Genomic DNA, 27,141 nt, shown 5'->3' with positions numbered 1-27,141 from the left:
CCCCATGGTCACGTGATCAAAATTCAGATGTTTGACAACCAGTTCATACTCATGACGGTTGCTTTGACCCAAAGTCACGTGATCCCCTTCTACGACCTTCTAATAAGCAAAGTCAATGGGGAAAAGCCAGGTTTATTTAACAACTGTGTTACTAACTTATCAACTGCACTGATTCACTTAGTAACTGTGGCAAGAAAATTCATAAAATGGGGCAAAACTCACTGAACCAATGTCTCACTTAGCAAGAGAAATTTTGGGCTCAATTGTGGTCGTAAGTTGAGGACTACCTGTAGTCACAATTGGTTGGTTTAATAGGCTAAACCAACAATGAAAGCTTATAAAGCACCACAGCTGGACTCACACAACATGCTTAGTGACGGTCTTTTCTAGCTGAGAGCTAAGCTTGGTCTTTGAATAATCTGCCAGTCCAAAACAGTAGTTAATAATTCAAGGGCACATACTAAATTCAACTTTATTTCATTTATATTAAAATTTTTGACTTTTAAACAATTTGATAAAGATATTGAAAGCAGTAATCGGTATTTGAAACATCATGCCCGTGGCTTTGTCAAATCAAGAAGAATGAGTGACATGGAAAAACAGCTAGAAAATTCAAGCGTTTAAACAAAGATTTGTAATTTGGTAGCAACCTTTCTGAAACAAAGGTGTTTTGCTCATAGTTTCTACTTTCTATTATGTGGAACTGCACACACATGCACTACACAACAACAATAGCTCCAATTTGTATAGCTCCTCTGGAAAATGATTCTGAAATACACAAGGGTTTGTTTAATAGAGATTATTCTGGTTCATGAGGTCAGTGTCTCTGCAATTAACTGCACACTTTATATGTTTAACTCAGAAATGGTCAATTTGTGGTCCTTCACATCATAATGAAATAAAGCTCCTAGCAGTCCCAATCAGAAAGCTTAATAGTGTGAGAAGCTGAAGTTGAATTTCAGAGATACATATCTGGAAAAATAAAAATATCTGGAAAATCCAAGACAGTAACATCCTTCCCACTCCAAAACCAATGGCTGGATCTATTTTGAGACGTTTTGTAGATTGAAAGAACATTTTACTATAATTTGGATGCATTTACACAACTATTTATCTAACCATTGTTTTATGAATGCCCTAAACTAGGATGGTAATAAAACATGAAGGAAATCATCTCTTGGTGGTTTGCTGATGAAATTTAGTTGAGAATTTCTGGTGGTTGTAGGAACGGCAATCAAGGTGTTGAATATAGCAGTCAATTCCTTATACATCTCTAGATTTATAATGATACCAATAAAACTTGTCTCCTACCTGTCCAAGGCAGTGCTGGTAGGCATACTCCTACCAAAGCCTCGCACAGCCATCTGACAAAAATATGGAATGCAATGGAGATTTGCTGCAATAATGGCCAGGGAATCTGAAGGGGTAACAAAAAATCCATTTTGACCTAGAATCATGTAACGGTCCTGAAAGAGAAAATAAAATGTATTGGGTAAGGAAAGAGGAAATGAGTAAGTAAAAGAGAATGGCTGGATCTCCTTTTTTTCAATTTCCAGTCTAGCAAGAGGGAGACCCAAGATTGTTATCTGGCTTTAGTCTGTTTCATAATACTCAGATACATGGCTTGATCTAAAGTCAACAACAACAGTAAAGTTGGACGGGACCTTGGAAGTCATCTAGTCCAACCCACTGCTCAGGCAGAAAACCCTACACCATTTCAGACAAATGGTTCTCCAGTCTCTTCTTAAAAATGTCCAGTGTTGGAGCATTCATAGCTTCTGAAGGCAGGTTAATTGTTAATTGTTGTAACTGTAGAAAATTTTTCCTCAGTTCTACGTAGGTTGCTTCTCTCATTGGTTAGTTTTCATCCGTTGCTTCTTGTCCTGCCTTTGGGTGCTTTGGAGAATAGCTTGACTCCCTCTTCTTTGGGGCAGCCCCTGCTATCATGTCATCCCTCATCCTTCTCTTCATTAAACTAGACATACCCAATTCCAGCAACCGTTCCTTGTATGTTTTAGCCTCCAGCCCCATGATTATCTTTGTTGCTCTTCTCTGTACTCTTTCCAGAGTCTCAACAACTTTTTAAAATCGTGGTGACCAAAACTGGATACAGTATTCCGAGTGTGGCTTTACCAAGGCATGGTAAAGTGCCATTAACACTTCATGTGATCTTGATTCTATCCCTCTGTTAATGCAGCCTAGCACTGTGTTGTTTTTTTTGGCAGCTGCAGCACACTGCTGCATGGAGAACTTGAAGAACTTTAGTTTGCTTGAATACATTAGGGAAAAATATAATACATATAGCTTCTTCTTTTTTCTGAAAACACACTATGTCTTGAAGAATAGTAATATTTTTCTCTTACATTAAGCTTGATTAAGAAGGAAGGAAGGAAAGAAGGAAGGAAGGAAGGAAGGAAGGAAGGGGGAGGGAGAGAGGAAGGAAGGAAGGAAGGAAGGAAGGAAGGAAGGAAGGAGTAGAGAAGCAGGGAGGGGAAGGAAGGAAGGAGTGAGGGAGGGAGGAAGAAAGGAAGGAAGGGGGGAGGGAGAGAGGAAGGAAGGAAGGAAGGAAGGAAGGAAGGAAAGGAGTAGGGAAGCAGGGAGGGGAAGGAAGGAAGGAGTGAGTGAGTGAGTGAGTGAGGGAGGGAGGAAGGAAGGAAGGAAGGAGTAGAGAAGCAGGGAGGGGAAGGAAGGAAGAGGGGAGGAAGAGAGGAAGGAAGGAAGGAAGGAAGGAAGGAAGGAAGGAAGGAAGGAAGGAAGGAAGGATATCTTTTATCAATACTCCTTCATTGGGAACTGCAAAATCAATTTTGAAATTTAATTATTAGTATCTTAAAACAAAGTACAATGTTATCAACTGTTTTCTTTAATTGAACTGTGAAAATTTCCAATAATTATGCTCTATAATACTAGGCAGGAATTGTTCTACAACAATCTTTTCAGCAAAGAAAGGATAAATAACTATATGTTAGGATGAGATAAAGAATTGAATTTAACTGGAAGTACTAAACTTCCTAAAATGGTCACACAATACTTGGTAAAAAGTTCTTCACGCCCTAAACAAAGGAGTTAAAAATGTGCCTCCAAAGTATCTTTTATACTGATTTCTTCATCTGTTTCTTACTGATTAAATCAGAAAAAAACCCCTTTCATTGTTCTAGAAAGAACTGGAAATTATTTTGGTAATGACTATGAATAATGAAAAATGAAAAAAAAATACAAGTGAGGTGCGGTATAGAAAAATCAATTTTCCAATTCTAACTGCCAAGCACTTCCAATACTATCAAACAGATGCAAGCATCTGTTTGGAAAATCCATTGTATACATTATGAACTTGAAATGTATATTCTAATACGTTATGAACTTGAAAAATCTATAGTTGATTCTGTGGGAGCAACTAAATGATATATTTTGGAACTCTAAATATTTTAGCACTGAACATCGTTGAACCACTGAATCGTTCATAACAGTGAGGGACTACATAAACTATTAATTTCTCCTGTGTTTAGATGAAAGCCTAATATCTATGTAAAAGATAGAAATCTTTGGACAGTGGTTACTCACTTTCAGCTAAGAATTTAGCTTCCCCAAACCTACCCCATCAGCATCAAACGCAGCTCCAAATCCGTACTCTCCTCCTTTCATTGCTTCCAACAAGGAAGTTGCATATGTTAGGTTTGGATCAGGGTGCTGGCCACCAAAATCTTCCAGAGGGACACAATCAACCGCAGAATTAGCCGGTGCTCCCAATTCATCACACAGGATTCTTCGGACATAGGGGCCCATCACTGCAAAAGGGATTTGCTTTCAATTTAAAGACCATTTTCAAATAAATATTCAGAATGAACACCTTTGTGTATTTAAAAAATGGAACAAATTTGCATTAAACAGGGTATTATATAACTCTCTATTAAACAAGACATCCTGCAATTCTCTACAAAAATGCCTCTGTATTTATATGCATATTTGGTCATCTAATCTCCTTTGAAAAGATGAAGGCTATGAAAGATCTGTTCATTACCAAATAATTTAGGGATTATATACATATATACATACATAGTGCAGACTGCATCAGTAAATTAAAGTGCATCAGCAAATTACAGTAAAAACAATAGTAAAACCAAACTAAAATAAATGAAAATAAAAGAGGTTCATTAAGCACATAGAATAGGCTCCTCTTTATTTATTTTTTGTTCTATAGCTACTGCAGAAGGAATACAGTAATTTCACTAAGTGGTAAGAGCAGGGATCTTCAAACTTGGCCCTTTTATGACTTGTGGACGTCAACCCCCCAGAATTCCTCAGCCAGTGAGGAATTCTGGGAGCTGAAGTCCACAAGTCATAAAAGGGCTAATTATGAAGACCCCTTGGTAAGAGCCATGTTTGGTTCAGTTTTAGGGCACTTTGGGGAAGTGAAACAAATGTCCGATGCTTCAGTTATTTCTTGCACTTATTTTGTTCTTTATGCTGCTATAGAAGTACAGGTAGGCGTTGACTTACAATCATTCATTTGGTGATTGTTCTAAGTTACCACGCATTGGAAAAAGTGACATGACCAGTTTTCACATTTAGGACCGTGGCAGCATCCCCATGATCACATGATCAAAATTTGGGCATGTGGCAATTGGCATGTACTGTCCAGGGGTCATGTGATCACCATTTGTAACTTTCCCAGCTGGATTCTGACATCATTGGGGGAAGCCCAATGATGATATTAAGATTCACTTAGCAACTGCAATGATGTGCTTAGTAATTGTGGCAAAAAAGGTTGTAAAATGGTGCAAAAATCACTTAACAACTGCCTTGCTTAGCAATGGAAATTTTGGACTCAATTATAAATTGAGGGCCACCTGTAGCAAAACTAAATTGGCAGTTTGTCCATTTTTTAAGCCACACAATTTGGTGACCTGCTAGGGCCACAAATGGAGGGTGGTGGCCCAGATGCACCCCAGTTCGACTACATATGTCATTTCTATGATAAAAAGCCTCAGTCAAAGTCAAACATATTAGCATGGTGATTAATTTAAAGGCAGATTGATTCAGGATTAATTTGTACTCTGAAAATTCCCAAGTGAAAGTCCAGCTATTTTATAAAAGTAGTGAGAACACAGGGCAGCAATACATACCATCTGGTATATATTAATAAATTACAAACTTCATTTGGAAAAAACCCACGAGAATGCTTAAGAAATAGCTGTATAATATCAGATACAAATTAAATATTCTACTAGTGGACATTTTATAGCAATAGTCACATTGAAAGAGTTTTATGTTTTAGCAGGGGAAAGAATGGCCTCAGGAAATGAAAGGAAACTGATTTTTTTAAAAAAAGAATTCTGTTCTACTTAAACACCAACATCAAACATAATTAAAGGAAGAGACAGATTTTCTTCCATTTCTGCAAAGAATTTTGTGGCTCTTTGAAAATATCTCCTTTAGCCAATTGCTGAGGGAAATAGCTGGTATGAGGTAATATATCTAAACTCAATTATAGTATCTGCATTTTTGTGGGGACAAGAAAAATTGAATGGCATTTTTCTTAAATACAAATGGAAAACAGGCAGTGGTTGAAATGTGGTATCACTTTGCGTATAAGAATTTAATAGAAGAATGCATTTCAACAATTTATTTGTGGTATAAACACTCTTGGCATATTTAACTTTTCTCAGGATGATAATAATCAATTATTTTAAAACCTATTATTGAAGGTTTTAGAGTAAACTGAAGAAACCAGTTTGTGGGCCAAAGTATATAAACTTAAAAATATAATAATGTATTTTTTTAATCTGTCACCTTTGTCCCAGTTGCTTTTGCCACATTTGAAAAATTTGGGTTTCTATGAATTCTTCACAAAGCTATAAATACTTTTCATGAGTTAACTGAAAAAAAACATGTCCTGGACATTCAAGAACTGCTTTTTCTCACAGCCAACTAATATTTTGGTTTTCATCTCCAAAATTAAGTCAGTAGGAAATTTAAGGCACCTCTTTGACTCTGCCCCACTCTCACCATATACATAGCTCCCTTAAGAGCATAAAAGACGGGAGACATTTTGAATACTATACTTAACAGCATAATCATGTGCATTTCTCTGCATTCCCTAAGGATCAGACTCTAGCAAATGTATTTGGAATTATAGCCTGTTATAAATTGATAGTAATTAGTTACTGTATGAGTTTTAAATCTTATTTTCAATATTTTAAAAATCAGTGATTTACATACTGCATTAAAATGGTGCGCTTTACCTCCATTCATGGCATCGATTCTGATCTTAAGTTGGTTGGGCCCTGTTAGCAAGCCTCGAATAGAACTGAAATCAAAGATGGTCCGCAGAAGATTAAGGTAAATCTCCACAGAGTCTACTATCTCAACTGTGCACAAAAGATCAAACAAAGAATGTAAGTCAGGATACTGTGCTTAGTCGTTTAAGTACACACCAAATGAAAAATTATTACTACAAAAACTTTTATCACTGAATAAGTGAAAATGTATGCCATAAACACTTTGGGAATTAACCCAGCACCTTTATCAAAGATCACTTCTTAATTTGGCAATGCAACAGGGCTAGTATTCTTTCTAGGGTTATCTGAACTATTCAGAGGGCAAAACTGCATAACACTTCAGCAGCAAAATCAGCTTCTGTGCATTTTGTTCATGCACATGTACATGCATGTTCAGGCAACATAGTAAGGTCCTTGGGAATGTTTCACTTTCAAGAATACAATGCTTCACACTTACCTCAGGGTACTTTAAGGGGTTTTTTACTTAAAAGGTTACTTCACAAAATGTCCAACTTAATTTTTTTTTGCTCAGTCATAATTTCTATCTGATCTTATCAATTCTGAATATTCTACCATAGTTAGCTTTTTGGGATATTCTAGGAGTAAACAAGAGAATAACTTAAGACATGCTTAATTTATTTATTTATATTTCATATTTCTTAGCTGCCTATCTCCCTCAGACAGGGGCCCTGGGTGGTAATAATGTCAAGACCGATAAAGGCACAAGCAAAGATAGATTTATAACTTCTAAAACTTACTATATTGCTTCCATAACTGTTGGCACACAATAGAATAAAACAAAATATCAAAAAGTCTAGAATAAAACCATGTATTAAAAAGAACTCTATAAAATGACTACAGTATGTGGCTTAGTAACACAATGACCACAAAAATCCATAATCAATTTAGCAAAGTAAAATAAAGGCTGCAGAATGAGAAACTGAAATTTCAACTCGTGCTTTAAGTTTAGGAGTAAAATGCCTGAGGAGAAATATCTAGCATGGGAATATCTAATAAGAAACAGGGAAACAGAAAGATGTTGGTTTGAATTTCAGTCACAGCCAGAATAAGATCATTATCAATATGGTACTGCGTTTATAGTACTAAAATTTATGTGAAACTTAAACAGTTGGGTAACAAGGGAAAAGCCACATTTCCATTGTGGATTTCCTATTTCAGTTCTAAAATATTACCATGCAATCACTTTTTAAAGGACTAACTTTTAAGTTTTAATTGCAATTTCCCCCAGTATAGAAAAGAATTTAATACCCCGGAAAGGCTTGAATTTATTCTCCAGATCAAACTCTTGTCTTCCCAACCGAGACAAATCAATTCTCAAATCAGGGCAAATGGCATATTCTTCAAGGGTTTTGCTGATCTGATAAATTTTATCAGAAACAACATCTGGAGCTGGACCTGAAAATATAATAAACATAAGCTGTATCAATTCTTGAACATTGCCTCAAAACAAGGTTTAAATGCTCTTAAATACAAAATAAATGTTATATATTATTTATATAGTTTAAATTAACTATATAATATAAACATAAATAGTATTTTAGCAGTGCATGCGTATTTTATTAGAGGTTTTTATGGTCTCTGAAATCTTCAGATTAAATCTGATTGAATGTCTGATGTTGACTCTTCTGAAAAATCAAATTAAACTCCTTGGGTTTAATGTCTCAGCAAATATTAATTAGTAGGAATTTTTTTCAATCTAGTTCAATTATTGGGCCCAGCTTGTTGGGGGCCATATGCTGACTCTGTAAACCGCTTAGATAAGACTGTAAAGCATGTGAAGCGGTATGTAAGTGCTGTTACTATTGCTATTATCGGTATGTACAAAATTTTGCAGCCAGTGGGCATATTAGAATTTTGAGAATCTGCAATATCTCACAAAATGGCTACCATGTCCTATGTGGAGAATAGCACATTTAATTTACCATAGGAAAAACTGGTGGGAATATTCCTTGTCATTCTTTTTTTCCATACAGGATGCATTCTACCAGTTATCATCTATTAACTTTTAATAGTATATCAGATTCCTATTTATTTATAATTAAAAGAATATCTTAGGTAAATGAAATCTAATGAGACAGGAAGCTGTGCAGATGTCAACAGAGGTGTCTGTGGCTACTATATCAGACTGCTTATCTCTGATCTCATGCCTGGAACCAAGAGAGATGAAAACATGTCTATTCAAAGATTTTAATTCCAAAAAACAAATAGTTGGAAAAGTCTACATTGTTTAAATATACTGTATTTAAATCTAAGATATCTTATGATGGGTAGTTGGATGGCTGGATAGACAGAAATAGACAGACATTATTTTTTAAATTTTTATATGGTGAACATAATAGGCAAATTTCTTTTCAGATGTTTGGTTTTTTTCTAACCCCCCCACTGAGTTTGTAATAAGATGCATCACTACAACTCTTACCTCCATTGGCAACGTTAAACTTTACTCCAAATTCTCCTCCAGGTCCTCCAGGACAGTGACTAGCTGTGAGAATAATCCCCCCAGCAGCTTTGACCTTTCTGATAATGCAGGACGCAGCAGGAGTAGATAAAATGCCATTTTGCCCAATAATCAATCTTCCAATCTAAATGCCAGTAAAAAAACAATGTCAGAGGTGGTTGAAGGCACACGATTCATTTATTGAAGATTATGTCTATTTGTAAAAAGAGACAGCTTAGTTCCAAACATAATCATACTGGTTGACATCCAAACTGCACAGCCAATATTTTGAGTCATTGATCCATGATAAAAAAGCAAGGATTTTCAACTCTGATTCAGTGGTGGGATTCAGCCAGTTTGCACCACTTTGGGAGAACTGGTAGCTAATTTTTTGTTGCCCAGGCCCAGAATGGACTTCCAGAAACAGCATTCACACAGAGAACCAGTTGTTCACATGTTTGAATCCCACCACTGCTCTGATTGTGCTGATGAATAAAGAACACATATATGTAAGTTTTATCCATGGATTGCTGCTATACATCTGCATCTATTCCATAGTGTTCACTTGCCTTCCTGTTCCCTTATATCTTAGTCTACAGCAAGATTACTCTATGTGCCATCAAATGGTGTCATAAATTATAGCAATATGAGAAACCTTTCATTATAACCAATATCCATGATGCACATTCATCAATATGTCACACAGAAATGTTAGAACAATTATTTATGTCATGTTATAAAATACAGATTGATAACCAAGAATTTGTTTTTATTAAGAAGAATATCTTAATAAAGACAGTCAGTGGTATAGCTTCACTAAAGTTTGGGAAAAACAGAATTGGTAACACATGGTAATCAAAGCTGAAGTCTGTAATTTTGTCAATGGAAGTCATTAGAAATCAACTAGGCTTCATCAATATGCAGGAATCTGAAACATGTGAGTTCAACTGTAGGCTTAGACCTTTAATAGGCATGAGAAAAGACAGCAACTGTCATTCATGGGAGCCTTTAGCAGGATCAAAGAATGACTGATAGCTAGGACCCAGAGTCATATTTCTGTGTTAAAAATAAAGGCCAAGAATACAGTGCATTTCCGAACACTCTGGCTTGCTGTGTGGTACTTGCCAAAATTAGTGTGAATCAAGAAGTAAACCCCATGCCATTCTTACAGCATGACATAATTTTGGGTATGCAGTTAATAATAATTTGCTCACTGTGTTTAATGTAAGCAAGCAGCCTTTAATTGAACTATACTTTTTTTTCTTCCTTTCAATTGTGCCCAATTCTCAGAGACTCCTTGGACAAGTCCCTACAGTTTTCTTGGCAAGGTTTTTCAGAAGTGGTTTGCCATTGCCTCCTTCCTAGAGTTGACAGAGTCTGACTGGCCCATAGTCATCCAGCCAGCTTTTTGCCTAAGGTGGGACTAGAACTCACAGTCTCCCGGTTTATTGAATACATCAAACTGGCTTTCTGTACTTTCATAGTGTTATTCTAATACTATTTGAGTTTAATATAGGAGTAACTTCAGAGGCAAATATCCTACTTGCTATTTGGCACTATAACATGAATTGACAAGAGCAGAAGTTAGTAGAAGTACTTCATTATAATTAAAGACCAGCTCAAATGCAGAAGAAAGAATTATGAGACAGGAAATAAAAAATGCAGTAAAAGACAATAATTATGATATTGAAATTGGTTGAAGTATGGTATATTTAATAAATAGTAAAACAAAATCTTGCTAAAAGAAATAAAATTATAGTGACTAGATAATAACAATTGCAAATAAAATAGATCCAGGTGAATTGGAAGCCTGATTAGATGTGGTATTATTAGGTATCTTTACCATGAGAACAATGATAAATATAAATATAAAAAATGTGGATTAATAGGTCAAAGTCTCTTTCATCACAGAGACAACGTTTTTGTTCAGATATCTCAGGATAGCCAAAATTCTCCCCTCAAAAACAACTGTTGGAAGAACATTAACTTTTCTCAGGTTAGAGCTCTTCTGAATTTAGGAACCATATTTGACTTACGGTAAGTATTTAGTTGGCTTGAAAAAGGAAATCATCCTTGATAGCCAGTTCCTTGGCACACTATTTAAAGGCAGCCATTGCATGTTCACACATACCTCAGGATTGCTTTAAGGAAGAAACCAAAGCACTTCAGTTTCATGTGCGCTGTCATAGATGAAACCAAGTCACTTAAACACAGACATGAAAATCAGAGACATTAATCCCCTGATGTAAAATGTGAAAAAAAATATTTTTTAAAAAAGTAATTTTAACCAGTAAAAATGATGCATAACCAAATGTTAGTTTACATTTTGGTCACATCAGCCTCATGATTTAAGTCCATGTTGGGAACACAAACCCATGTCAAACATGGGGTCCGCGGTCTGAATGTGCCCCACGCAGGCCACACCCACCACAGCCCCGCAAGGGCAAACAAGTCCCAATACGTCACGATACAGCCTGCGATGAGATCGGGTTTGACACTCCTGCATAGGATCTGAAATATATTCTTTAAAAATCTCTAAAGGAAGTGAAGGACCTACGTATATGGTCTCAATTGGGCTCTGAACAAAAGTGTTGCACTCTAGCTGAAAATAGCTATGAATAATGCACTGCTGGAGTAATACAAGGACTGCAAAACTGTTGCTGACTTCTGTTGCTAGAGACAATGTACTCTAAGTGTGCCATGCATGAAACACTATTCCTATATATGTAAAGAACTAAACTTCTTAAAATTGGATAAGCATGTATTTTAGGGCACTTATATTCTGTATATGCACCAACATATTCTTTTCTATTGTACCAATATTTTAGGTTTTGCATAATTAGTTGAGTGCTTCTATCTTGCAATATGCAGCTAAAGGGGTCAGCAACCTGAAACAGTGAAAGAGCCACTCGGAACCGGTTCCCTCACAAAAGGAAAAACTGGGAGCTGCAAAAAAATGTGTGCACATGCGCATATATGGGCGCATGCGCAGAACAGGGTTTGACTGAAGAGTGGAGCCAAGGCGAGATATGCACCTACCCTGCATATTTGAATTCATTGGTTGAACTTTTTTAGTCCCACTTTTTTTTTTGGACTGCACATGGCAGAGGACTGGGAGCCGCAGGAGACAGCTGAAAGAGCCACATGCGGCTCCGGAGCCACGGGTTGCAGACCTGTGGCTTAGACCAATTGGTATCTAAGATAATAGCATCCACCTAACTTTTAAACTAGAATTCTCACTAAGTTTTATATAAGAAGAAGCAGGCATCCATCATTCTTAAGTTTGCACTATAAGTGCAAAAGTGATTCTGAAATTGTTAAAAGCTGCATATTGTGCAGATCCCAACTTAAAAGTAGATGTTGCAAAATAAGAACATGATCTAATACTGAATGTCCAGTTGTAAAGCATTCATGTTCTTCAACTGAAACATTTTCTGATTTGATCCATTCCAAGCATTTATTGTAGAACTGCCTAGCTGTCTGAAAAATAAGAAACTTGAATTTAAATGATTTATTTTTTGAAAGAGGAAAGCATGTTATTGAGAGATTATTGAAGAATACAGCATATATGCATATTAAAGAGTCCACCATGGTTTTCTTTTTTTCATTACTAAAATGCAAGTAATCTACTATGTTGAATATCAAACCAGCTAAGAAATCCTACTTACAGCTCTCTCTGATTTCTAAAACCAGCTCTGGGATTCCTTTTACCCCTAGCTGGTATGTAACCAAGTCTTCAGAGATAATAATTTTGTCACAATACCAGTCTCCTTATGGTGTGCAAAACAACAGCATCACCATATATGGAGTTCAAGAATGTGGCTTAGCGCCCTTAACATAGTGAGAACTTAGCAGATTTTGATGAGTGACGTTGAACCTGAGGTTTCCTCCCAGTGCTACAGCTGAAAAAAGGAGTGATCTACATTCTCTCTGCACATCCAAACATGTATGTGGATGGGTAACTATAATTAATTTTAAATTGATGCTTGTTGCGCACAAACTGAGAACTCTTTGCTTGTTGGAGGGAGATGGGTGATGCTCGTCTCTGTAGTGGTATTTTATCCACCAAAAATGTAGAGGAGAGCCTCTCATCAATTAGAAATTCAAAAGAGGTTTATGAGAGATACTGTGGTGCATTTCCTTGATGTAGCATAAGCCAAAGACAAAGCACTGAATCATGGTCATCTAAAATTCATCAACACATCCAGGTTATAAAAACCTTCATTTAGACATTAAACTCACTGAGTGATCTTGCATGTCTTAATCTATATTTTGCCTCGGAGGTCCTTTTGGGCACCAGGGATCGGTTCCATGGAGAAAGGTTTTCCCATGGATCGGACAGTGTGTGATTTTGTGCGCTGCCTGCATCCTACGGATGAGGCTTTGCTTGTTTGTGTGGACTGGTTGCTGGCATGCTGCTGCCTGGTACCGGTCCATGGACCAGGTGTTGGGGACCCCTGCTTTACCTCACAAAGTTGTTAGATGAAAATAAGCTTCAAAATTCGTGGGAAAATATTATACAAAAACATCATACAAAAAATATTACGGAAAGTAAGGTCATCACCAATGCAGAAGGGCAATTTCTTTTTCCCTCCCCCGCTTTCCTTTTTTTTTAATTATCTGAATGCAACTTACATAGATTATTTTTTAAGCTCACTCAGAAAAAAGGACCCATCAAACATTCTTAATACACTAGATAAGAACAGATTTTCAAGTGATTACCAATCAGAAACATAAAGGACAGAAAAATAAATATGTAAAACATTTATATTTAATTGATAATAAATTCATCACTAGATAAATTGTTCTTCAAAGCCTGATGCCTCCCACATGTGTTGAAGCACAGTTTCAAATGCAAGAAGGGCTGTCTGAGGATAAGAATAATACGTACATGTGTATATATGTACAGATTGCCTTTGACTTGCCACCATTTTTTAGCAACTGTTCAAAGTTACAATGGCATTGGAAAAAGTGACTTATAGTTCTTGCACTTACGACTGTCCTAGCATCCCCAAGTTCATGTGATCAAAATCTGGGTACTTGATAACCAGCATGTATTTGCGACTGCTGCAGCATCATGAGGTCATGTGACCTGCCATTTGTGACCTTCCCAGTTGGCTTCTGACAAGCAAAGTCAATGTCACTTAACGACCGCGATTCACTTAACTACTGTGCAAAGACTTTGCAAAATTGTGTACAAAGTTCCTTAACAACAACCTTGATTAGCGACAGAAACTGTGGTTCTAATTGTGGTCGTAAGTTGAGGATCATCTGTAGTGCATGTAAGACTACAGTGGGGACACCAAATTGAGGAAGACTGCCATAATCAAGCTGGAATGAGTTAAATGAAGTGCTGCAAAAGCATAATAAACTGTATGAATATTTTGGAATGAAATACAAAGCAAGCGCAGCTTCAGATTCTTTTCTCTGAAGAGTGAGTTCATCTTTTCCCCCTTGCTTTAATAGTCATGCATAAAATGAAAACCATACATCTCCTTGAGAAAGAGCTAAACTAAAAACAATAATATTTCATTTTTAAAAGATGGTATTAATGTAACAGTAAATATGTACATTTTAGTGAGAGATAAGCCCCTTATGACTTACAGCATGCTTTGCAAACAAGACTTGTCATTTCTACCTTATTAGAAACAGTCGAGATTTTCCAAATTCCCTTTAAGTCATCTTGTTCTTCCAAATGTTCCTTTTTAAATTTTACTTATTAGACGATGTGGAACTATTCCAGCCTGATGGAACCGAGAAGCAAAATTCCACTGGGACTTCCATTACTAGCAATTCAAGGAAGGAAGGAAATTGTATTTCTTGACTTTATGAGGCTGCCACCGCCTCTGCTACTGTTTAAATGGAATTGAAATGGATAAGGAAGAGTTTGGAATGACTAACAGAACGTTGTCAGAGTCTAACTCTAATCAGAGAACAGGGGAGAAACTCTTTCTCTGGTACAAATTTTTTCAAATCTCTAGAAGTGTGCGCGAGTAGGCCACATTAGTAGAACTTTTTAAAATAAAACTTTTCAGGGCATTCTAAGTCTTTCAAAATTTGGCTTAAAATAAAATTATATGCACAACCATTTGGGAGCATTTTTCATCCTTTTAAAGACTTCTTTATGCTTGAGAAGCTGGTTTTGAAACCATGTTCCTTATTTCTAGTTGATATTACGGTATATAGGCTTCTCTTCAGTCAGCCTTTTCTGCCAAGGGGAAGTGCCAATGCTAAAAAGATGGGAACAGATTGCCACAAACCCTTGGTTAATCTTTCCAGTTTTGGTTTATGTAGATGTCTTGTAGAACAAAACATATTTACACTGCACATATATACAAATTCAACTTTTGATCCAATCTGCTTAAAAACATTCAAGCAATTCATAAAATGACAGGTCATATAATTTTGCTAAGTTAATAAAAATGTAAGAGTTGAAAAGAATAGAGGATGAGAGAAAGTCAATCATATTGGCTTAAATTTTGTTAAGGAAAGATGGAATAAAAATACAAAATAAATACTGAATCAGCCACTATCACATATTTTTTACTGAGAATTGCAAATACATTTGTATTAGATTTGTATTACGGTAGATTTGTTATTACATTTGTATTAGATTTGTTATTTAAAGTGCACTGTGGAGTAGCCTTTTTATTTACACAAAGCAGAGAAAATCATTACATGGCATTGTGTGACATGTTTTACACATAAACATAGTTAACAATCCAGTTCAGACCCAAGTAACCAGAAAGCGATGCAGATTGTTAAAATTCACACTGTAGTGATGTTGCCAAACGACAGGCACAGAAATCAAGCAATAGACTGCACATATCTGCACAAGACTACGTGCACCTCAAATGCATCAACATTTTGTACAGATTTTATGTGGTTTGTTCGTATAACACTCTTCAGACACTACTGATAATCTATACATAACAAATAAATAACAATGAGCCAGTTTGGCCTAGGGTTAAGGCACTAGGCTACAACACGGGCAACCATGAATTCTAGTTCCATCTTAGCCATGAAAGCCAGCTGGATGTCCTTTGGACAGTCACTTTATCTCAGCAACTCATTTCACAGGGTTGTTGTAGGCAAAATAGGAGGAGAAAGGTATGCTGAATATCGAGTTATTTGTAAATTAAGGCAGGAGATACTGTATCTGTATATATACATATATACACACATACACACACACAGTCAATCAATAAATGTCTGGATTGGAATGACAATACTCTAGACAATATTTCCTTTAATATAAGAATGTATCAGCGGAATTTGAGTGCTGTTTCAAGCTTTGTGCACCAAATTAAATGTCCTAGTCCAAAAGAGAATAGAGTCACCATCCAAAGGGCATGCAGCTAGAGTTAATGCTTTTATTTTAACTTAAGCTAATATTTTTGTTTTGTTTTGTTTTGGTAGTGGTGAGTTTGGAATACCAAAATTGCAACTAATAGGACACTATGACCCCAAGACTCGAGTCGCCTCGAATCGTGAGATGGGCGGCATATAAATTTAATAAACAGAAATAAAAGACTCTTTTCTGCAACATCACAAACCTTTTGCTAACAAAAGGCAGTAGACCTAAGCACCTGGCTGGAAAGGCAATGAGGAGTAGAGAGGCTGGCAGATAGGAGAAGCAAAGGATGTGGGAAATGCACCAGAAGTGAGTTCAGCGTTAGAAGGAAGCCAGAAATGCAGTGGAGAGCACAGCCATGAATACATATCTGGGAAGAATGTTTGAAGGTAAGGAGCCTATGGGGAAAATCAAATAGGTCCTGCACTTAAGGAATGGGAATGGATGGAACATTCAGACTTTTGGCCAGAATTAGGAAAGTTCTAATGTATTTCACATATGTATTAATATATAGAACGGGAAATTTTCAAACTGGGTTGAATGCCTCTCTATCTGGTGAACCGAGGTCAGAGTGGAGGCACTGGCTAAAGATGCAAAGTGAAAGCATAATCTAAAATGAAGGCTACTGCTAAGCTTGTAAGCCGCCCTGAGTCTTCAGAGAAGGGCGGGATATAAATAGAATTAAAATAAATAAATAAATAAATAAATAAATAAATAAATAAATAAATAAAACTGAAGGGAGACAACTTCACAATGAGATTGTTGATCATTCCTATCCCCACTAGAGCTTCCAAGAATACAGCATTCTATACAAAACATAATTTCCTATCCTTATCTTAATAGAAGCAGGAAAAAATTGGCCAAACCTGGAAGGCTTAACATGCAGTAGATGTTAATTAACTGTTCCATCATACTGTACTACTAACTTTACAACTGCTATATAATCAGTTGTTTTATTATATTAAAAAAACCCAAGAGTTTATCCCTTGAGAATGTGACTACTCAAATGTTTTGTACTTCTAAGTATTAGAAGCATTTAAGCCATGAACATATTCAACTTTCTTCACATGGATCCCTTTGGCTATTAAAATAACTCTCCCTTACTTTATGCAGTGTATCACTAGGATGGCATCCTCAATTTTAAAAAAAGTGTCTTGCTGGTTTGTGGGCTTTGAACGCAGACAGGATCTGAAAGACTAGCCATCTGTTGAAAAATCTGACAAGACTGTGCATTTTGGTTGGACAATTCTGTAGAATACCATGAAGCACAACCTGTTCTTAAATATTTTTCTACTACTTTCAACTTTTGAAAACATTCTTAAAACAATAACAAAAATGTATAGATTTTAAACACACTGGTGAACAGACATTTACAGCCTAGCTCTGAGGGTTTTTTAATGTGCGAAGGAGTTCTTAAACATGCAACTCCTTTTCGCAAATCGTAGAAGCATATTTCTCAAAGGGCTATATTTTTTTCTTTTAACAAAAATAAAAATGAGCTGAAGAGACTGGGACACATGGGCGAAAGTGTTCAAGGCATACTTGACCAGCATGTCTAGAATGTGTGAGCTCAAAAACCCTATACATTCAAATAATGCATTGTTTTAAATTCTCTGGGCCTTGCCTTAAAATTAAAATGACATACCGTAGTTTATTAAAAAAAAAGGCTAACTCTTAAAATGCCTTGACTTTTAATACATTTCAGTGGAATGTAAAATGATTTCTGTTTATCAGCATTCAGTCAAAGCACTACTATCAGAATTGTAATGTCACATATATAATTTAAAAAATATAAAACACAGTCACATAAAATTGTATATGAATGACCTATTTAGGAAAACTCTAAGATTTGCTACTTCAACCAACCTGTTTCACAATTGTCATACATTTTAATCAATAAATTAACTTTGATATATACATAGACCAAAAGATTACATCTCAGATGCTGCCGAGTTCTTGTTTTTGTATTCCTTACATATTCTTCATAACGGCCAAGTTCATATCACTTAATGTGGCTTGTTTAAAGAAGCTTCTTGGATGAGAAGCAAAATGTTTTTTTTTTTAAAAAAACCCAAGTTCAGTTGCCTTTTGGAAAAGCATTTTTGGGACAACCATGATCTGGATTGAGAATCTCCATAGACATTATCCATTTTGGTTTTTCATGGCTTACCTTACCTTATTTTTTCCCCCTTTGCTGTGCATTTTCGAGCCTCCAAGTTGTAAATATTCCAAATTGTTGATATTAAAAAACACCTAACCTTTTTCTCTGTTGTATCACATCAGACCTAACCTTCTCCAAAGATATGTTACGTGAACAGATCAGAAAACTATATTGTAATAATAATGGCTTACCTTACTGTGTGAAACTGGCCTACTGTAATTTAATCAATAATCCACAATTAAGAAAAACACTGCTTAATGCAATGTATGAACCAGCTAATGTTTTTCCATTATAATCAAATACTGTAGTGCACTGAAACTGAAAGTAAGCTGTCTTATAGAAAATAACTGTATTTTTAATGCTTCTGGCTTATAACTGTCATTACTGGCAAATAGTCAAATAAGAGGCATGTTTTTTCCCTTACAAAACATGTTCTTCAGCTCTTTCCCACATTCCAGAACTAAGAACAGATTGTTTCCCTCACTTATATTTTTTCCTCAGCAAAATTAACAAGATTAGATTAAAAGAAGAAAGTCTCAACATTCATGACAAGACATATTTTTCAAGAATATAACGAACATTTATCTAATTCTGTATTATGATGGCATTTGATAAGGAAATGGTTGTGAAGCCAAGTCACTGTGATGTCAAAATAGCAGCACTATAACCTGCAGTTATGAGAAAATAACCACAAGGAAATTATTATTATTACAATATAGTCTTCTGATCTGTTCACGTAACATATCTTTGGGGAAGGTTAAGTCTGATGTGATACAACAGAGAAAAAGGTTAGGTGTTTTTTAATATCAACAATTTGGAATATTTAACTTGGAGGCTCGAAAATGCACAGCAAAGGGGGGGGGGGGAAATAAAGTGCTGATACTGTACAGTATGGACAAAATATCCAAGTAATTGGAGGGGATAAAGAAAGAATCTACTGGAACAACTATATGCTGTGTGGGTGATCAATTATATCCTAGGCAAGCTAAAATATTTTTCAGGAATTATTCCAATCAGAACTCACAGGGCTCTTTCTCACTGCTGAATTAATATGCTCTCCAGCAGTTTTTTAGTCAGCAAAACAATATGTCAGCACAATGTTGACTGGACCCATTCAGATCCCCACTCTACCATAAAACAATGTCACTGGATTGCCCTATCCTTATTTATTGTGTACCAGGTTAAGGCAAGGGATTGATGGATTCTCATTCCTCCAAGTATTAATTGTAGGCCATCAATCACTCTCCCTAAGTGGGTGTAGTGAGTATAGACCAGGGGTCAGCAACCTGAAACAGTGAAAGAGCCACTCGGAACCGGTTCCCTCACAAAAGGAAAAACTGGGAGCCGCAAAAAATGTGTGCGCATGGGCGTACATGCGCACATGCGCAGAACAGAGTTTGACTGAAGAGTGGAGCCAAGGCGAGATATGCACCTACCCTACATATTTCAATTGATTGGTTGAACTTTTTTAGTCTCACTTTTTTTTTGGAGTATACATAGCAGAGGACTGGGAGCCGCAGGTTGCAGACCTGTGGTATAGACAGTAGCTTAGACCAATGGGTTCTAACTCTTCTGTGCAACAAGGATTTGTTCTCTATTTACTGTATAAGGAACCCATGCAAGACCTGAGAAATCCTATGCAAAGCACCAATCAGGCATTATCAAGGGGATGACTCTGAAGCCCAGGCCAAATTGGACACGGAGGACCAAACCCAGCAACCAGCCAGAAAGAAGCATAACTACAGCAACCTAAAGTGACAAAAAATAACTGGAGAAATCCCAACCCCTGACCACACCAGCAACCAAATGGTCAGTGAAGGATTACAAACTTTAGCCATTAAAATTATATAAAATATAAAATTTAGTCCTGAAAGAGTGAAGGATGCCTGTCAGGGACGGGAGCTGGGAATGAGGCTAGCAGTGAAAACTTAACATAAAGACATGACAGAAAAAAACATTACGGGGGGGCATGTTTGTGTCTTTTGTTGTTGTTGTTGTTAGTTGCGAAGTCGTGTCCGACCCATCGCGACCCTATGGACAATGTTCCTCCAGGCCTTCCTGTCCTCTACCATCTTCTGGAGTCCATCTAAGCTCACGCCTACTGCTTCAGTGACTCCATCCAGCCACCTCATTCTCTGTCGTCCCCTTCTTCTATTGCCCTCAATCTTTCCCAGCATTAGGCTCTTCTCCAGTGAGTCCTTCCTTCTCATTAGGTGGCCAAAGTATTTGAGTTTTAGCTTCAGGATCTGGCCTTCTAAAGAGCAGTCAGGGTTGATCTCCTCTAGGACTGACCGGTTTGATCGCCTTGCAGTCCAAGGAACTCGCAGGAGTCTTCTCCAGCACCATAGTTCAAAGGCTTCAATTCTTTGGCGCTCAGCCTTTCTTATGGTCCAGCTTTCACTGCCATACATTGCAACTGGGAAGACCATAGCCTTGACTATACGGATTTTTGTTGACAGGGTGATGTCTCTGCTTTTTAGTGTGCTGTCTAGATTTGCCATGGCTTTCCTCCCAAGGAGCAAGCGTCTTTTAATTTCTTGGCTACAGTCCCCATCTGCAGTGATCTTGGAGCCAAGGAAAATAAAATCTGTCACTACCTCCATTTCTTCCCCATCTATTTGCCAGGAATTGAGAGGGCCAGATGCCATGATCTTGGTTTTCTTAATGTTTAGTTTCAACCCAAGTTTTGCACTCTCCTTCTTCACCCGCAACACCAGGCTCTTTAGTTCTTCTTCACTTTCTGCCATTAGAGTGGTATCATCTGCATATCTTAGGTTGTTGATGTTTCTTCCGGCAATCTTAATTCCAACTTTTGATTCATCTAGCCCTGCCTTTCTCATGATGTGCTCTGCATATAAGTTAAATAGGCAAGGCGACAGTATACAGCCTTGCCGGACTCCTTTCCCAATTTTGAACCAATCAGTGGTTCCGTGTCCAGTTCTCACTGTTGCTTCTTGGCCCGCATATAGATTTCTCAAGAGACAAATAAGATGTTCTGGTACTCCCATCTCTTTAAGGACTTGCCACAGTTTGTTATGATCCACACAATCAAAGGCTTTAGCATAGTCAATGAAGCAGAAGTAGATGTTTTTCTGGAACTCCCTAGCTTTCTCCATGATCCAGCGTATGTTAGCAATTTGATCTCTAGTTCCTCTGCCTCTTCGAAATCCTGCCTGTACTTCTGGTAGTTCTCGATCCACATACTGCTGGAGTCTAGCTTGTAGAATTTTAAGCATAACTTTACTAGCATGAGAAATGAGTGCAATGGTGCGATAGTTTGAACATTCTTTGGCACTGCCTTTCTTTGGAATTGGAATGTAAACTGATCTTTTCCAATCCTGTGGCCACTGTTGAGTTTTCCAAATTTGCTGGCAAATTGAGTGTAGCACTTTTACTGCATCGTCTTTTAAGATTTTGAATAGCTCAGCTGGAATACTGTCACCTCCACTAGCTTTGTTGTTGCTCAGCTTTTCTAAGGCCCACTTCACTTCACATTCTAGGATGTCTGGCTCGAGGTCAGTGACCACCTCATTGTGATTATCAGGGACGTTAAGCTCATTCTTGTATAATTCTTCTGTGTAATTTTGCCACCTCTTCTTAATCTCTTCTGCCTCTGTTAGGTCCCTGCCATTTTGGTCCTTTATCATGCCCATTTTTGCATGAAACGTTCCTTTCATCTCTCCAATTTTCTTGAAAAGATCTCTGGTCCTCCCTATTCTATTGTTTTCTTCTATTTCTTTGCATTGTTCATTTAAGAAGGCATTCTTATCTCTTCTAGCTATTCTTTGGAATTCTGCATTCAATTGGGCATATCTATGTTTTTCTCCCTTGCCTTTCGCTTCCCTCCTTTCCTCAGCTATTTGCAAAGCTTCCTCAGACAGCCATTTTGCTTTCTTGCATTTCTTTTTCTTTGGGATGGTTTTGGTTGCTACCTGTTGTACAATGTTGCGAACCTCTATCCATAGTTCTTCAGGCACTCTGTCTATCAGATCTAATTCCTTAAATCTATTTGTCACCTCTACTGTATATTCAACAGGAATATGATTTAATTCATACCTGACTGGCCTAGCGCTTTTCCCTACTTTCTTTAATTTAAGCCTAAACTTTGCAACAAGAAGCTCATGGTCTGAGCCACAGTCAGCTCCTGGTCTTGTTTTTACTGACTGTATAGAGCTTCTCCATCTTTGGCTGCAGAGCATATAGTCAATCTGATTTCTGTGTTGACCGTCTGGTGATGTCCATGTGTAAAGCCGTCTCTTGGGTTGTTGGAAAAGAGTGTTTGCTATGACCATCGTATTCTCTTGACAAAATTCTATCAGCCTGTGCCCTGCTTCATTTTGTACTCCAAGGCCAAACTTGCCTGTTATTCCAGTTATCTTTTGGCTTCCTACTTTAGCATTCCAATCCCCCATGATGATAAGGACATCATTTCTGGGTGTTAGTTCTATAAGGTGCTGTAGGGCTTCATAGAACCGGTCAATTTCATCCTCTTCAGCACTGGTGGTTGGGGCATAGACTTGGACTACTGTGATATTGAATGGTTTGCCTTGGATTCGAACTGAGATCATTCTGTCATTTTGAGGATTGTATCCCAGTATTGCTTTTCCTATTTTTTTATTGACTATGAAGGCTACTCCATTTCTTCTGAGGGATTCTTGCCCACAGTAGTATACCTGATGGTCATCTGAATTAAATTCACCCATTCCTGTCCATTTTAGTTCGCTGATACCTAAGATGTCAATGTTTAGTCTTGTCATCTCTTGTTTGACCACGTCCAGCTTTCCTTGATTCATGGATCTTACATTCCAGGTTCCTATGGAGAAAAAATCTTTACAGCATCGGACTTTCCTTTCACCACCAGACATATCCACAGCTGAGCGTCCTTTCGGCTTTGGCCCAGTCGCTTCATTCTTTCTGGCGCTACTAGTACTAGCCCTCTGCTCTTCCCCAGTAGCATGTTGGACGCCTTCCGACCTGAGGGGCTCATCTTCCAGCGTCATATCGTTTTGCCTTTTGGTACTGTCCATAGGGTTTTCATGGCAAAGATACTGGAGTGGGTTGCCATTTCCTTCTCCAGTGGATCACGTTTTGTCAGAACTCTCTGCTATGACCTGTCCGTCTTGGGTGGCCCTGCACGGCATAGCCCATAGCTTCATTGAATTACGCAAGCCCCTTCGCCACGACAAGGCAGTAATCCATGAAGGGGTTTGTGTCTTAATCAGGAGCAAAAGACAAAGAGAGATCAGATAAGATAAGATAAGATGAGATGAGATGATGAGATGAGATGAGATGAGATGAGATGAGATGAGATAAGATAAGATAAGCTTTGTCATTTTTTTTACTGTGGGCACAACGGCACACATCAAAAATGAAATTTAGTTGCCTGCTCTCAAAGTGGAACACATACATGACACACACCTAACCATACTATATACACATATGTATAGACTCACAGCCCTACATATACATAACAAAAATATTAAATACTGTCCATCTTGAATATATAATGGAAGGAAGAAGCTTGAGAGTTCACAAGGTTAATGCTGTATGGAATGAAACTATGGTTGAATCTGGATGTTCTGCTGCGGATACCATGAAGCCTCCTCCCAGAAGGTAACAAGGAAAACAGGTCATGAAGAAGTTGTGTAGTGTCCCAGATAATCTTTCGGACCCTGCTCAAGCAACGCTTCTGTGCTATGTCCTGGATGGAGGAGAGGGAACTGCCAATGATCTTTTCGGCCATCCTCACCACTCTCTGCACCACCTTCCTGTGTGAAGCAGTGATGCTTCCAAACCAGACTGTGATGCATTTCCAACTCCTCTGATAAAATCCGACAGGTAAGATCGGTTCAGCATTGGAAATCACTGCCAGCTAATTAGCAGCCTGTTTGGTCTTGCTTATTTTAGCTTTTAATCTTCTTTATCTCCAATTTGTGCTTTGCTCTTTACAATCCACTAGCTTCACATTACGTCTATTCAATTTTATATATGGTTTATATAGGCTATTCTGTAAACAAACTTTTTTTCTAATTTTGGAAGTGAGCAATCTACTGAGGTGCCAAGAGGTACACCGTCAAATCCAGTTTCTTATTATCAGTAGAAAATATAAATGGTGGGCACTCCTTTTTAGATTATCTGTCTCTTTGTTAAGAGCATAACCAGGACCATGTTAAAATTCTTCAGTAAAAGCATGAAAGACGTTTACAGAGGATTTGGCTCAATGTTCTAATTTCCTCCCAAGGCAGATTTGCCTACAATACTTTCCCAAAGCAAATCTACTATTGTCTCTTCAGAGGGAGATTCTTTATTCTCTGCAAGCCAAGAAAAAGGTCAGGCAGATGTCACGGACTCAGAAATATACTACATGGCCTTCAAAAATACAATAATGTGAGACATATAGCTTGGATATTAAACATATCCTTTGCATATTGAAATTATTATGGGTTTTAAACTTGTAAATCAGCCTTAATTATGTCTAAGTGCACATACTTCTTCCTAAATAGATTTACTGGTATGATGGAACTACTTTTAAACTAAAGGAATGTAGGTAACCATGTTTGAGAAACTGTAACCTTTCACCTCACAGATTTCAAATCCATCTTATTCTATGAAATTAAAGAAATATAAATCAATTACAAGAGTGATTCCTGGCTGAATTCACACAATACGCTTATATGTATTTCACCACATACTTTGCTTAATTAACAAACTTCCTGGTTTCATGCAACACACTGAATTAACCATACAGACTGAGTTTGCACAATATGCTAAGCTAAATTTTTGATGATCTTGTACTGTATCATTAGATCATGAAAAGGCAGTACAGCAGAAAGCATGCAATATGCAGACTATATGATCAGGCAGATTGAGTTCAGGACACTGAACTAGAGGGGGGAAAATAAGACAAAGACTTTGGAACAATCGGATAGATATGGTGGATGCCAAGATAACCCAGTGAAAAACCACTGCATTTTTTCAATAAAGTATTGGAGTAAATATGTCAAACTCAACTCAATATGTCAAACACAGTGAGCTTCCAAAATAGAGCCCAGTAAACTGTAAACTATCAATTCTCTAACACTCACAACAAACCAGTCAGTAGACCAAGCCCTGTAGCACAATTTTATCATTGCAACAATCATGAACTTACACAGATGGGGCAATGAAGGGCAGGCTAGCAAACAGTTCCACAGAAGAAAGGATGGGGCATTTTATATATATAAATAAACTAGATAGAAGCCATAGATAAGAGGAGAGATGGGATGTGACAGAAAATATATCATACACAAGTGTAACAGCACGTGATAGAATACATCATGGGCTGCAGATCCGTTACCCTATGGATCCAATCAATTATCCATTCGGATAATGGCAACTTGAAGATTCCAAAGGAAACCGGATCCAGTGGACCGTATAAATTGATTTTACAAGATCAACTGGATCAAAACTCGTTTTGAATTCAGAATCCCCCAAAATGGATTAGAAGGGCAGACTGCCCTAATTTCATCCTCATCCCGAGTTAGAAGTATGGGGGGGAAAATCCCCCTAATATCCCGCTGAAGAAAGTCCGCCTTCAAACGAAGCTCCGGAGGAGCCAAGGGAGGAGGCGCCGCCGCCCTTACCCCGTTAGCTGCCGCCATCTGCACCACCACCTCGGTGGCCGTCCTGCTGAAGTACCTGCCGTCGCTTCCCACCACCATGGTGCAGCCCTGACGGTCGCGCAGGTCGATGGAGGAGAGCAGGCTCTGGATGAAGTTGGGCAAATAATTGCGCTGACCCTCGAAGATCGCGGTGGGCCTCCTCAGCCCTCCGCCGCCCGTCGGCTTTTGGTCCTCGTACGGGACCGTCTGCACCGTGAGCACCGGGATCGGACTCCCCTCCATGGCGCTCGGCTTCTAGCCCGCACGGGATCCCGCCTACGAGCTTCCTTCGGTCGGCGCGCCGATGCTTCTGCCCGGGGCTCTCCCTTCGGGAGAAAGATGAGTTCCCAGCGCCGCCCCGCCCTGCCCAGCTACCTCACCGCGCCTCTTTTCCCGCCTTAATCCTGGTTCTGCTTCGCCGTCCTGTAGCTGTGCATGGTGTCGAAAGCAAATTTGCTTCAGGAAAGCGAAGAGCCGAGGCTGCTTCCCGCTCGGAGCGCTTGCAGCCGCCCTGTCCGTGCTCTCCCTCTCTGCAATGTCCTCCGGGACGAGCCAGCTGCCCTTTTCGAAGAAGGACACGAGGGGGCTGCCCAAGCCTCTTTGCAGGCGGCAGCCTCGGCCAGTAATAACCCCGGTAAGCCAAGCTGAGAGTTGTTGGGCGCTGCCAGAGATGTAACTAGAGGCTGGGGCGTCTCTCGCTGTGTGTAAAAGACATTTGTTCCAGAGGATCACATCCTGTCAGTCCTCCAGCTTTCTATTTTGCACAAAGCCGCCCCAGCCCTTTATAGCTAGATCAGCCTGGTGCGCTGGTTGGGAATGCTCGTTAGGATCAGCTAAAAGAGAGCTCTGGGCTGGAATCGCAGCCCATACCCGTGTAAAAGGGGGTTTGCTCATAGACCCACACCCACATGATCCTAAGCTTAAAAGCATTAGGACAGTGTTCGGTTAGGACAATGGGATCCACCAGGATGGAAGGTTATATATTTCCAAGCAAGCTCATGACACATCAGCGGTGACAGTGTAGCTGGGTTGCTTTTATAACTTGGATTTGCTTTATTCACCATTTTTTCCTTACTTTGGGCCTTGATAATCAGGTGGGTTTTCAAGTCAGCATTTTTGAAAAATGCTCTAACAACAATCTTAAGGGGTTTCTTTTGCTAATACTGTAAGCGGCTCCTATGTGTTAGAAAACAAAAAGTTTCTAAATGGTAATTAATTAAATATTTTCTCATTAGTTCTCCAGCCAAGTA

General features: G+C 38.2%; 1 protein-coding gene across 1 annotated transcript in view; it reads right to left on the bottom strand.

The window, feature by feature from the left end:
- PGM5 (phosphoglucomutase 5) overlaps window positions 1-26,371 on the bottom strand; it is a 62,330-nt gene extending 35,959 nt beyond the window's left edge. The window contains exons 1-6 of the mRNA XM_083352552.1: window positions 25,874-26,371; window positions 8,719-8,881; window positions 7,548-7,694; window positions 6,243-6,368; window positions 3,595-3,785; window positions 1,312-1,466 (exon numbers count right to left, since the gene is read on the bottom strand). Coding sequence (XP_083208678.1) covers window positions 1,312-1,466; window positions 3,595-3,785; window positions 6,243-6,368; window positions 7,548-7,694; window positions 8,719-8,881; window positions 25,874-26,134 — 1,043 coding nt within the window. The 5' untranslated portion in view covers window positions 26,135-26,371. The remainder of the gene's footprint in view (window positions 1-1,311; window positions 1,467-3,594; window positions 3,786-6,242; window positions 6,369-7,547; window positions 7,695-8,718; window positions 8,882-25,873) is intronic.
- Window positions 26,372-27,141: the final 770 nt, after the last annotated feature.

Source organism: Vipera ursinii (genome assembly GCF_947247035.1).
Source record: "Vipera ursinii genome assembly, chromosome: 2".
In the NCBI taxonomy this organism is placed as follows: Eukaryota; Metazoa; Chordata; class Lepidosauria; order Squamata; family Viperidae; genus Vipera; species Vipera ursinii.
This window is presented reverse-complemented; position numbering and strand designations above follow the sequence as displayed.